At 43.1% G+C, this 13,688-nt stretch overlaps 1 protein-coding gene across 1 annotated transcript; it reads right to left on the bottom strand.

Moving 5' to 3' along the window:
- Window positions 1–5,443: 5,443 nt before the first annotated feature.
- LOC119310338 (multisite-specific tRNA:(cytosine-C(5))-methyltransferase trm4b-like) lies at window positions 5,444–12,938 on the bottom strand. Its single transcript, XM_037586125.1, has 15 exons — window positions 12,644–12,938; window positions 12,236–12,324; window positions 11,287–11,353; window positions 11,091–11,206; window positions 10,351–10,417; window positions 10,197–10,245; window positions 9,745–9,830; window positions 9,365–9,615; window positions 9,237–9,292; window positions 8,725–8,810; window positions 8,358–8,450; window positions 7,119–7,554; window positions 6,486–7,006; window positions 6,150–6,378; window positions 5,444–6,062 (listed from the first exon to the last, which is right to left on the bottom strand). The coding sequence occupies exons 1-15, from the start codon at window positions 12,815–12,817 to the stop codon at window positions 5,761–5,763; spliced, it is 2,622 nt and encodes an 873-aa protein (XP_037442022.1). The 5' UTR covers window positions 12,818–12,938; the 3' UTR covers window positions 5,444–5,760.
- Window positions 12,939–13,688: the final 750 nt, after the last annotated feature.

The raw sequence follows: 13,688 nt of genomic DNA, 5'->3' as shown, positions 1-13,688 counted from the left end.
ACTAATCTGTTTAAATAGCATATTCATTACCACTAGTCATCACCACCAAACAATGTCCGTCAATGAGACATCATATATATAACAAGTTGGTCACTAGTCATAATCACAACTCTTCATCCTCCTCATCAACTCTAACACATTATAGCACATAACAACACATTCTACCTAGGACCTACTCCTCTCATAGGACCTACTCTACCCTCTCGTAGGTAAAATATCATAAACAAGATAGGCATTAACTCTTCATTAAGGAAACTGAACTCTCCATAATGAAGAACGGAGATCATCCTGTCTCCAAGTCTTGGCCTATGCACAATGTTGCTTCCAAGTAGCTCTCTACGATGGTTGAAACATTTTTTCCAATCATTTATTATCATGGCTTCCTCGCTTTTAGAAATCCGGTATGGACAGGAGTGATGTGGATACTGTGGCTGACCTGGCCGTGGTGGCCGTAAGCTCATAACATCAACGCGACCTCTTGGCAACATCAGATGAGGCACACAACCATCGGGACTTTCTGTTCAAAAACATAAAATAACTTTATAGTTAGCAATGTAATTTAGTTTAGAAAAAATTATGCAAAAGATGCACGGATGTCGTAATAGTAGAAAATCTTACCATGATATCTCCATTGATGTTACCGTAGCACACCGCGTGCACTAGTGGCACATATGGACCATAATTTTGAGGAATTCGATAATAGCTATTGTAATTCTCAAGATCAGTAAAAAATATGATAAGACCATCTTTCTCCTTATAAGTTAATTGTGCTTCATCATTGTAGTAGTAGGTTCTGTCTACCATCTTCCGTATATTTTTTGAAGAATGAAAATAAGCTGTCAATGGAAATAAGCTGTCAAATATTTTGAAATAAACAATATAAATTACTTAGTAAATATGTTTAAGAAACTCACACAGCGGTAGAACTGGAAGCGTGTCAACAAGGACCCAAATGGTCATATCATTTTCGTCGATGTCAGGATCACCAAGATCGAAGGTGAGAAGCATACCCTCATGAAAATCATACGCCTTGGAAAGGGCTTCCCAATTCGGGCAACCAAAATTGGATGAGTTCACAGAATTGTATAGTTTTACAGCAAAATCATAACCATGATGGGTCCTTAGTTGAATTATCTTTGTCTCCGTGCTTTCATGATCTTCAAAACCCATCTTCTCCAAGACATAGCGTCTTGCATGGCATGGGATAAGCTAGTCGAATTGTAAAAGACGGAAATTACACGTTGAAGAAGCAGAGAAGTCGTGCAAAAATAACAAAAAACACTTGTCATCGTTGCGTACTGTATCAACATCGAAAGTCTCTTGGAGCTTGATGCTGAAACGCCGACCTTCTACCAGGTGAGGCATGTTGCACATACCGCGCTTATCTTCGCAGTAAATGCACATAGCGAATTCCCTTTCGTCGTCAGACATTTCCTAATAGGTAATTAATAATCCATCATGAATACATATATAGTAGTTTGTAGCAAAGATCATCATATAACAACTAAAACACCTAAAATTTGTAGTTTGTAGTAATTTGTAGCAAAGATCATCATATAATCCATCATGAATACATATATAGTAGTTTGTAGCACAAACCGTGCTCATCTTTTGCATTCAATAAGCAAATAACTAATAGGTAATTAATAAGCCATCATCGAATACATATATAGTAGTTTGTAGCAAAGATCATCATATAATATTACTAATACATCTCGAATAATAGCTCCTCTAGGTTCAGTGTGCCGCGGTGGACACCCGAAGAGAAGGAACCATCACCGGATCATAGCTCCGGTGAGATCCCCAAAGAAACTGCCAGGTATTGGAGAACCGGCCATTCGCCAACGCAATCAAGTAGCGCTGGACATGCGCGTTCTCCTCCGTGACACGGTGTTGTACCACCTGCGCGGGGGACTCAAGCCTCTCCACCGATGCAGGCCCACGTGACTGCCACCAAAGAAGCTCCGGGTCGACGACGGGCTGGCTCCTCACTAAGCTGCGCTCACCAGAAGGTAGCACAACCCAGTACCAGCCCGACGGAGCCCAGTCCCGGACATGGCCCCTCGGCTCAACCAGGAGTCCTCCACCGAGTCGACGATGAGGATGCGGGATAGGCATCGTCGACGTCGAGAATAAAATGCTTAATTATGAAAACAAAATTAATAAACACTTAGCAAAATTTGGCATGACCTTTGCTAAAAACAGGACATATCGAGCGCCTGAAATTTGCCAGAACGTAAACGAATTGACATTTCTGGCAAAACATAGGCCACTCGGAAAAATATGACATGTCCAAAATGTGACATGTTCAAAACATGACATGTCCACTGCAAATTTGCATATAACAGGAAAAATTGCTTTAACTAAAAAAATAACAATAATTGCTTTAACTAAAAAAATACCTAGAATTCTGTTAACTACACCTAAAACAACTAAAACACCTAAAATTCTGTTAACTACACCTAAAACAACTAAAACACCTAAAACTCTTTTAAATACACTTAAAACACCTAAATTCTATTAACTAGACCTAATTAAAAACCTAGCTGAATTTTTGTCCTAACTTTAAAACCTACCTAAATTTAAAAACCTAGGGTTCATACGAATTAACTAGGATTCATACCTAATCTGTCCTAGCAAGGGTTTGATCATAACCTACATTACTCTAATAACCTACATTTTTTCAACTACATAGGATTCAAAATAACTACTCTAATAACTATAACTAGGGAGGGAGGAGGAGGAAGGAGGGAGGAGTACCTATCGGTGGAGGAGGGCCGGCGCGGGGGCCGAGGCGGCGGGCGGAGGAGGAGGCCGACGCGGGGGAGCTGGGCGGCCGGCAGGGAGGAGGGCCGGCGCGGGCGAGGGCGGCCGACGCAGGGAGGAGGGCCGGCGCAGGGGGCGACAGTGTGAGGGGGTCAACGGCGGCGCGCAGGGGGGGTGAGGGAGGAGTGCGGAGTGTGAGTGAGAGATGAGGCCGGGCCGGGGGCGCACGGGGGGAGGTAGTGGGCTTAACAGCAGCACGGGCAATGGGCCAGCGCTACTGCTAAGCCCACTAGTTGTAGCGCTGGTTGGGCGAAAAGCGCTGCTAACATTTATTGATCAGGAGGTGTGGTGTTTTACACTTAGCAGTAGCGTAGGGCTAGATAACAGGCGCTGCTGCTAACCGTTACCAGTAGCGCTCTTTCTAGGGAGCGCTACTACTAACTACTAGTAGCATGGGGTCATAAACAAACGAGCAATGCTACATCTACGGGCTGGTTGTTACGTATCTTACGTAATGGATGACATGGCAATGTTTAATTGGATGTTAATTGAGGTCCAGGGCCCACCCTGAAAATCAGGGGGTGGCCGTTTAGTTATGGGGAAGGAAGATTACGTAGCGCACGTAAAAAATTTATGTAGGTGTAGCATTTTTGTAAACAAACGCTAGTGATAAACTTTTATTTATAAGCGTTTTCCTAGTAGTGCCAAGCCATGGTCACATGCATGCAGCATGGCCGTCGTCATCCTCGACGATTTCTGACGCGACCGAGCAGCAAGTCTACCGTAGTACGTGTCGCCGTGTCCACAACGGTACTAAGCGCTCAACTGCATCTAAAAAAGGGTTGTCTTCCCAGCATTTTCAGAGCGGATGGGTCACGAGCTCATAGAAAACCATACAAGGCGCCAACAAAAGATCCAACACACGAGTCGTACTACCACGCGCAGCCAAAAAAACATCACCAGTTCGTCTTGCGACCATGGACTTGTGTACCGTTTCTTTCCGTGACGTGACCTTACTGATCTAGTCTAGCAGAAGAAAACACTTTTGTCATCGGTGATTATAACCTAAGTACTAGTTAACAAACTACACGTCATGTTCCAGTTTTCTGCCCTATCGATCCGATGAGATGGTAATTATCCACCTAACTACTACTCCAGTACGCAGTCTAATCTAAGCATCATGCGTTGCAATGTGAGCACAGTTGCACAAACCAGCTAATCCAGGACTTTGAGCAACCTAGCTAGGCAATATATAACTAAAAAAGGTTTGAAGCACCGGAGAAGAGATAAGAACCTGAATTCGAGTGTACAAGAACTTGAACACATGCCACGTGTGGTTTTACATCTAGTTTCCCACACCGAAAGGGCAAAATTGACAAATTTGACCTCAAAGCGAAAGTACTTCACAAACTAAACTGTTGTTGAAAATGTTTCACACCGCTGATATTTTTGTGCAGCTCCCGACAGTAAGGCGCTGCACTCTACTGTGCAACTCCTTACAGCTAGGCGATGCACAGTGTAGTGCAACTCCTTACAGTTAGACGTTGCACAGTGTAACACATGTGTGTTAGGCGCTGCACAGTAGAGTGCAGCGACTTGCTGTTAATTAGGAGCTGCACGTTAGGGGTCAGCTGGGTGAAATACTTTGAAACATAGTTTAGTTTGTGAAATAGTTTCGCCGTGAGGTCAAAATTTATGTCTTTTGCCCACCGAAAGTGACCGAGGGAGCCACTGTCGCCACACGCTCCATCAGGCAAAGTCTACTTTCTCCGGAGCACCGACTGATTGTTTTTCTCTTTGACAACCGGAGCTGCATCGACCGAACAGCACTGGCAACTAGTAGTACTGGCTAGTTGGCACCACGGAGCTGGCGGTGCCGCGGACTTGTATGGTATCGACGGGAATTCTCCAACCGCGTGCCCAAACAGGTAGATCGGTGTCCACCGGCACGCGGGACGGGCGTGACATCGACCGGCTCATGGCCTACCCAAGTGTTTTTCTCCCGTCCGGTCGTCACGTACGGTGTCCCGTCGTGTCGTGTCTCGACTCAACGTACGCAGTGCGCTGGGTCGTGCGCACGCCCGTGGAAAGTGGCCAGGTGGCCGGGTCGACGCCGCTTCTTTGCCTCGGGACGGCCGGGACACCGTTTTTGAAGACCACCAACTCGTCCATGCATCCTCCGAAAGGCTAAAACGTACTGAAAAGGTTTGAAGATTTAGCTCCGGAAGAAGGGACACAGGACCAGAGGACACCTTGGGTAGACCTTCAACAGATACCACTGCTCTGTTAAGACTTCAAAGCATTGGACTCTAGCAGGTACTGAATCCGCCCCCTTGATCAGTGATTCCTTGGCACGTCCAGTTGTGCACGTGGTGTTCCTTCCATTCGTCAACGTCTACCCGTACTGTGTTACATGGACACATGGTACTGAATCCACCCCTTTGACCAGTCATTCCTTGGCGCGTCCAAGCTGTGCACGTGATATTCCTTCCGTTTGTCGACGCCTTCTCCTAACTTTCTACCACCAAATGATGTCAACGTTCCTCGTGCAAAAGGTTTTCTAAGCATGAGTTCCTCTTATTGACAACGCAGAGAACAGACCACTGAGATTAGACATTCCGGATACGGCACAGTTTCTCCTACCATCACCGGAATGACTAACCCATGCACTTCCATCACAGGATCAAAATGTCTCAAACAAATTAGAATTGTCGGCACTCATGTTCGAAGTTCCGTTTGACAGTTGTGTGCCAACATCACACCAAAAACAAACTGGTAGAACGTTACAGGGGGGCAGCGGGGTAGCAGTCTAGCACCATGTATGCGGTGTGGTTTTCATGGCAAATCAATAGGATAGAATCCCTACAGGAAGAACCAAGGGATTGCAACAACACTCCCATTAGAGTAATCATCAACTCGTAAGCCAAGTAGCGGTCTCTGCTGCATCATCGTAACGAGATATAACATGCCTCCTTGCATTGGTGTCAAACCGAGCTACTCCGTGTCCTTGACGTCTGAGATATCCATGTCTTCTGATGCTTTACTCTCAGGCACACAATCTGGATCAACCGTCTCGGCGCCACCATCGGGCTGCTCATCTGATCCATCATCACTCTTCAGGTCAGGCTTCCCATCATCAAGTTTTGGGATTTTGAGCCCGAAACGAAATGAGATCCTTTCAAGCAGCTCCCTCCCATCCATGGGAGTGACCATGACGCACAGATTGGTCTTTCCTTTCCAACAAACAACGGCGATTGCAGAGGGATCCATGCCTATGGACTCTAGATCCTCATGCCCTTGGATTTTTATAAAGATGTTTCAGTTGCAATCAAACTGTGACAATTCACTTCTACTTACTCAAAAGGAAAAGGAATGTAATGTACCTTCGCGTAATATTACGACACAGCAACCTTGTAGCAAAGCTGAAGCTTGCTCGCCGAATTTTGCATCCACAAAATCAGGGAATTTAATGATTCTGTATTGTAAGAGGTGCTGAAAGTCTATTGCAGATGCATATAGAATCTGTTTGGTGATGTAAGGAAGCAGCAGAGGCAATCCCTCGGATGACAACCTAAATGTGCATGGTGAACCCTCCTTTGACGACTGCCTTTCCTGAAAGACAAGGGATGGGGAGAAGATGGTAGCAGTGTTAATGCAAAGTTTGCTCTTCTAAGAAAAGCTTGAAAAAAATAAACAACAGAAATTAGTGGCACACTTACAAATATCTTTAAGCCAAGTGAAGTGATTTTCAGCCGCTCACCAACTTTCAAATTGAGGTCCAAAACTTCTTTAACTGATTTTGAGACATAGTATATTCGTTTAACATGATTAGTATCAGGATTCCTAGTCACAAGATGGCCTTCAAGGGTAAATGAATCCTTGATGCCGTAGAAAGACACTATGCTTCTGATTGTCGCTTCGTCTTTGAAAAATATCACAGGATCAACCCCTCTCCATCTGCCTTGGTTCTGGGTCTTTCTTTTATCTCTCCTTGTCGCTTGATCATTTTGCACCTCACCAGCATCCACCTTAGCTTCCTCAGAACTTTTATCTTTTGAAATTTCAGTATCCATGTCTCTGTTTTGTTGCTCAACAAGAACATGGGTGTCATCAACCCCTGGCTGCTGAACTGAAATTTCTTTAGCCGGCACCGTGTCTGATCCCTGACCATTCGAACATTTCAAAGCCTTGTCTTTCGAGGTACTGCGCTCGCCTTTCATCACTTCTACCACCAGACTCTCTGAAATTATATTCATTGTATAGTGTACTTAAGTACTACGAGCCAGTATCTACTATGTGATTTGATGCAATAATAATTGAAACATATGGAATAGATGGATTTAAGATAATACCATTCAGCGGAGAGAGTTTCTGAAGGACTGCTATAAAAAATGCTCCACTGTTTTGGTCATGAGGAATAATTCGCATGCAACGATGTAGCGGTAAATCTGAATGCTCTGTAACGATGGAGGCTGAATCTGTTTTTTCATCTGAGCCCCTTGAAACTTTAACAGACTCAGATTCATCTTGTTTTATCTCTTCAGTATTGGCATTGTCACCGTTATTGCTGTCACTGGTTGCTATCTTCGTTTCTTCTTTTCCCTCTACCATATCCCCTGACTCATTCATATCTGCATCGACTGCATTGATGTTGACCTCAACACTGCCACCCGCCGTACAGCTATCCGTGGTACCTTTACCCGAGGGGAACATACTTGGCAATATTGCATTCTTCCTGTAGTGAAGTACATCATTATGACTGCCCAACCAAGACGCTCTATCCCGTACCTGCAATACTTAGAAAGAATCACGGAAAGGAGCAGAGTGCCAGGAATTATGCAATGTATAGAGGCCAATTGGGGTAGGATAATTTTGTTAGAGAACACCAAAAACAAAAGAATAAAATGCAAACTACTCCCTCCATTCCCAAATATAAGTCTTTTTAGAGATTTAAACAAGGGACTACATACGGAGCAAAATGAGTGAATCTACACTCTAAAATATGTCTATACACATCCGTACGTTGTAGTCCATTTGAAACCTCTAAAAAGACTTATATTTAGGAACGGAGGGAGTACTTTCCAAAAACAACAGCAACTGGGCAAATCAAAACGTCACTTGTTACACGATTGTCCTTGCAGAAGTGTGGCAAACTTCCAATTTTTTTAAGAAGTGTGAAAAGGAATTATTCTTAGTAGAATATTGATACAAATTGGGACATCTCTCCACTTTATGTAATCTTTTTTACACCTCTTTAAAAAACTTACAATGCGAAAAAGTGAAATTACATTTAACAGAAAATGTTTGGGATGTAGTTGTATGATGTGACATGCGAGTGCAAACCCTATCTCCACTTTATCCAATGCACACTATGTTTTGATTATTGTTAGTAAATAAGGTGCCTAATTAGACCATGAAATAGAAGATGATCAACATCTTACGTGATCTGCTTGTACTAACCTTCACAAAGGATGACAAGTTACAGGTTCACAAGAAACCATGACTAATTAGGAAAACAAACACCTGATGGGCAAAACACACTGGTATAAATAACAAGAAAATATGCATGATATAGAGATATGCACACTAACCTTCCAGGTTTTAAGTCCAGGACGGCGGATCAATTCAGGTAGCTCATTAGAAACATCAAGGAGTTCAACAGAATCCCCACATCTCCGCAGAATCTATATAGTTTAAAAATATGATCAATCAATGTTACAATAAGGCATACAAAACAACTATACAAAGAACCTGCAAAAAGCAATATGCTAAAAAATGAGCATGATTTGCGGTCAAATCTCAATGCATTTCTCTGACAATTATTGTTGGGCACTGGACACCATTTATGATTTAATCAAACTATTCAAATATATAAAAATAAAAAGCCTCACCAAATCAAACACGAAACATTAGTACATTATTAAATATCAGAGAGAGAAGTCAAGCAACAAAAATTACCTCACCAACAACAGCTTCATTTTCAACAGGATTCATTGAGCATGTTGAGTAGACCATCCTTCCGCCCACTTTAAGCAACCCAATGCCTGACACCAAAAATACAATCTTAACTTCTTTTAGTAGCAAATCATTAACAGGGCACCTAGCATATCATCTATCCGTCGTAGTTGGGAAGTGTCAGAACTATTAAACTGAGAGCAAAATTGTATATCACATGATTGATTGCAAAAGAAAATCAAAGCCAGCATACATATCTTGATAATGTATACATCTGACAAGAGTTATAAGAATCTTAACAAGATCCAGGATCCTAAGCAGTATGTCTCTCACTCATCATGTGATCAAATACTCAGATTCATGAAACATTTCATGGCATGAAACATTACGATGCCAATCGTGAATTGTGCAAGGGAACCACAAAGGTGACATAGAATGCTTAAATACATTAGACCAACTTAACAATTCAGCGAAACGCATATTTGATAATGGTGTAAGTATATTTTAATACTTACCACGCATAGCTATTTCCACTTGGAGACGATGAAGTCCATTACCCATGCCAATATTCCTGGTAGCCAATTCAGTAGATAAGAAACTAAGGAGAAAATGAAGCAAACAGGATAAATGGTACGGTATTTACCATGTTCTCCACATATCAGGAGCCTTACGGGCAGTTCCATCCCCACTACATGGCACATCACACAGTATACGATCAAATTCCAACCTCTGCAGCTTGGACTCTGCACATGCTTCTGGACAGAACTTTGCAAGGCTACAGCCAGGAAAATTCTGGGCTTCATGATTTGTCACTATCAGGTTGGCTGTGCACATTCTCTTCGTCTGATGAATCAGAAGGTTGCATCTTTGCACATCGACATCATTAGCTACCACCTGAGTACAGAGTAGAAAGTGCAAAGTATTAATAACAGATGATAAAATCAATGTTTTGTTTTCAGAATTGATAGAAATTGTAAATAACTATAGCTGTATCCGTTATATGTAATAGATGACGAAATCCACCATGGCAGTTGGAAGCACTCCAGGCTTTGTTGACTGGTGGATCATCTCAAGTAACTGGAAAGTTTTAGACCCTGGAGCAGCACACACTGCACAAGGTCACAAAATTCATGAGATATATTACTGTGTTACAGAAACCTTTCCTCTCACAATAAAAAATCAAAACACTGTATTCAAATATTGTGTGAATAAGTTTAAGCCAAAACAACCTGAAAAGAATGGGCTTAAATGAAAGATTCAGCTACCTCATGAACAAATTGTGTAGCTATAAGTGCTGGATGTTATGCTTTTCTTTTCTTTTTCGATTTTTTTGCACTTATACAAAAACAAAACTCATTCAAGAACTCTAAACCCTTTTTTGGCAACTAGTTTATCGGGCATGGACATTACAAACCGGATTAGTTTGGTATGCAAATTGCACAGTATCAACATGTGTAATGATGGAAAAAACATACTGTCAAGAATATGATGGTCAGGTTGCACATTCAGAAACAAAGGCGGGACCTGCAAAAGCAATGTACATCGTTTAGACAAGAACTGCCCGAACATATGTAAGGCATCATAGATAAACAACATAGGGCATCTTCGAAGTAAACATAAAGCACTCACCATGCTGACAGCCTCTTGCCTGGTAATATTACCAACTTCATTCTCTTGCTTCAAGAATTCATGGAAACTGGGTCAAAAAAATAGATGTTAAATTAACAATGACATGTCATTAGAATATTAAGTATAAGAGCTTCCAGTGTTACAATTTCTAACAGCAGCACATTGTTAAGCATGCCAATGGTTACACAATTTTATTCTCCAAAGAAATTTGGGGTGGGTGACAAACAAGCTCGTCATTGGCTTTTGCAATATGGCTTCATGCAATCATGCATCAGCTTATCTAAGCCACTACAGGTCGACAGCTACTCTATCAGTTCAATTAGCACCCTAAAAAATCTTATGAGAATCGTCAACAAGAAAATATAGAATAAAAGGCAATACACAATATGACATTACAAGTTTCAAAAGAGGTAACTGACAAGTTTCGGTGAACTGTTAATCGCAGAATAAAGAACTCGAGGCAAATCACTGAAGCAGCAAGTTTGATAACTGATTCATGATGGATTTCACTTAATTCGGTCAATCATATTAAACAATTTGTATTTCATTAAACAAAGTTTAAGGGACAAGCATGATCTCGATAGAGCATGATACATCACTTTATGCAAAAGAAAATTGTGAAGTTTAAATATATTCATTTGTATGAAACACCAGTTTAACAAGTAGTCAAGTACCCTATACTGCACACGGTTGGCAAGGTTCATTTAAAATAAACAGCATGCAGTACAAGGTCAGTTTACCTCTCAAGTGCCTGGTTTCTCCTCAGTTGCATCCGAGAAAAGTTCAAATGCCATGCAAGATTGCCAGGGTACCAGGCCAAAGGCCGAATAGCCTCTTTTTCATGGTCATCACTGACCTGTCCATGACAGAAGTATTATGAAATAGAAAATATCAAGGGCATAACTTACATGCATGCATAAGTTTTTAAGAAATTACCTCAGACTCTAACGACTTCCTGAAGTCATTTTCTAATTGTGAACAAATGTCTTGATAAAACTGACAGCTGGGAAGCAAATAAAAACATATAGCTTAATACAATAGAAGAATCAAACCTTAAACAAAAATAATAATTATCAGAATTATACCTGACATAAAGAAGAAGTAAAATGGGGCCCTAATACAAAGAGTACATTTTGCTCTAACTATTAGGTTGGTTGTTTATATTCTTGCAAAGTAAACACACATGAGAAGGTGACAGATGTGTTCATAATTAAATGTCCTGTTAACCAAAGCAAGTGACCAGCAGGCAAACCAGAACAGAAATCATATCATCCTTTGCTTGTCAACGGAACAAGTATATACCTCCATGGAGTAAGTCCAAAACTTTGCCAACAAACACAATAGTTACCAATTGACAAACATTGAGAGCAACAGCCAGAATGCCAGATATGCTTACTAACTAAATAACACCAATTTATTGAAAATATTCATGAAAATCGGATCCTCTTGAAAAGAGTAGCACAGAATCCCCAAATAAAGCGCTTGTTCGGAGGAGGAGGCAGACCAAAATGTGATTCTCGAGAAGTTAGCTGATCTTTCACCTAGTTGATCACAGTTAACAGACAGTAGCTGGTCTTTCATCTATCATCTAGAACATAAACATGCCAGGAAGTTTCTATTTCAGTAATAGTTCATACACACTAACTGTTACATGGAGGAACTCGTGTGCAAGGAGGAAGCGGCTGCCAGCTGCTGCATCCGTCTCAGAGTTTGACAAGGCAGAGGGCAGAGCATAGCTGCTCTCGACTGGAGAGACTAAAATTAGGAAAGTCTTAAGTTCAGAAAATTTAGTTGGTTTGGTTTTTGAGTCGGTATCCAATCGTGTTGAGTCCAGGCCATGCATACATATATAAGCATGTTTACGTTTCAGAGAAAGCAAAGTCACCTCGCATTAATCCTAAAAGCGGCGGGCAATGGCTTCCGGAGCATGCTCATGAAGGCATCCCACTCTTCCTCAGGAACAATTTGCTGTCCCTGCAAGGCATACACATATTTACATTCAATAAGAATTTAACAGAAGCCACACCAGCCGTTTATAAGTAATGCTACATCCAGTTGAAAGACAACGCAAGGCAGTCCAGAGATCAGTACTCAATACGGCAATCATCAATCCATAAAGCTGCGCCTTACAAATAATAGCTTATAATGACACATCCGCCACTACAACTAATCATCGCGCTCTAAAACGAAAGATGCATGAAAATCACAGGGCTAGCACTGCTCCATGTTAATGTCATCCAGCCAAAAATGTCAAAAAGGGAAGCTGCGCGTGATCTGAACCAGGCGTCGGCACCTTGTAGTAGGCCTCGAAGGCCAGGTTCTCCGTGGCGAACGGCTGCCAGCCGTTCCCCTCGCCTCCTTCGCCGGCGGAGGCGGGAGGGCGCCTGGGGTTGTCCTTCCAGACGTTCTCGCGCTCCTGCTTGAAGTGACGACGCTGCGAGCGCCCGCGCTTCCTGCCGCCCCCCATCTCTCCCTCTAGCGCACGCTCCGCAGCTGCGGCGACCTGTCAGCGGCGGCGCGGAGGGAGTTGGCGGTGGCGGTGGCGAGGTAGGAGCTTGAGCGCCTGTGGTTTGGTGGTGAGGTTTAGGGAGTGGCGGCGATGGAGGTGGGAAGAAAGGCGAGGAGGTCGAGAGGGGGTGGGGAACGGTCAGGTGGGCTCCGGTTGGGCTCATCGCGAATCGGAGGAGCGCGAAGTGATCTATGGGCTGAAATTCACACGAGAAGCCTAATGGGCTTAGTAGTTTAAAGACTTGTGGGCCGGAACCTGTGGGCCTAATAGGCTCACACTTTCGGTGGAGCCATTCCTCTTCTGCTCTACCCCTCAAAAAAAAAAATCTTCTGCTCTCCCCCGCCGATCTGCAGCTTCTCTCCCCCAAACCCCTCGCCCGGCCGATCTGCAGCATCCTCGCCGCCGTGACCGTCCACGTAAATGAGGCACCTTTCTCCACCTCCCGTCCAACCTCATCCCGCCACCGCCGGCGGCCACCGTGAGCGTAGGGGGCGTGCATCGGCACGTCGCCGTCGCCCCCACGCCACGCCGATGACTCCTGCAGCAGCGAAGGGCTGTCGGAATGCAGAGAGTTTACGATGGTCTGTGAGGAGGATTCTTGCGCGATATTTCAGGGGAAATCGAGAGCTTGAGGTCTCAGCAGGATGAGAAGTTGAAATAACTACAGTACTGCAAAGAGGAACTTTGGAGTTAAGCTGACTCTCGAGTCCAAGCCTCCAAGGAGATGAATGAGGGCTTGGAAAAGAATGTAAGCTTTCTTGCATGTTTCCAATACAATAATGAAACTAAATTCATCTGTGTATGCACGCTAACTAGCAGAAAATATATG

The sequence above is a fragment of the Triticum dicoccoides genome, chromosome 5B, assembly GCF_002162155.2.
Source record: "Triticum dicoccoides isolate Atlit2015 ecotype Zavitan chromosome 5B, WEW_v2.0, whole genome shotgun sequence".
Classification (NCBI taxonomy): domain Eukaryota; kingdom Viridiplantae; phylum Streptophyta; class Magnoliopsida; order Poales; family Poaceae; genus Triticum; species Triticum dicoccoides.
The sequence above is the reverse complement of the archived record's forward strand: the minus strand, read 5'-3'. Positions and strand labels throughout refer to the sequence as shown.

Excerpts from the sequence above, each read along its gene's own strand:
- LOC119310338 (XM_037586125.1), bottom strand. The coding sequence starts at position 12,817 with ATGGGGGGCGGCAGGAAGCGCGGGCGCTCGCAGCGTCGTCACTTCAAG. Across the intron at positions 8,811-9,236 it reads AGTGGAAATAGCTATGCGTG|GCATTGGGTTGCTTAAAGTG; the intron begins GTAAGTATTAAA and ends TTTTGGTGTCAG. Across the intron at positions 7,007-7,118 it reads GAAACTCTCTCCGCTGAATG|AGAGTCTGGTGGTAGAAGTG; the intron begins GTATTATCTTAA and ends ATATAATTTCAG.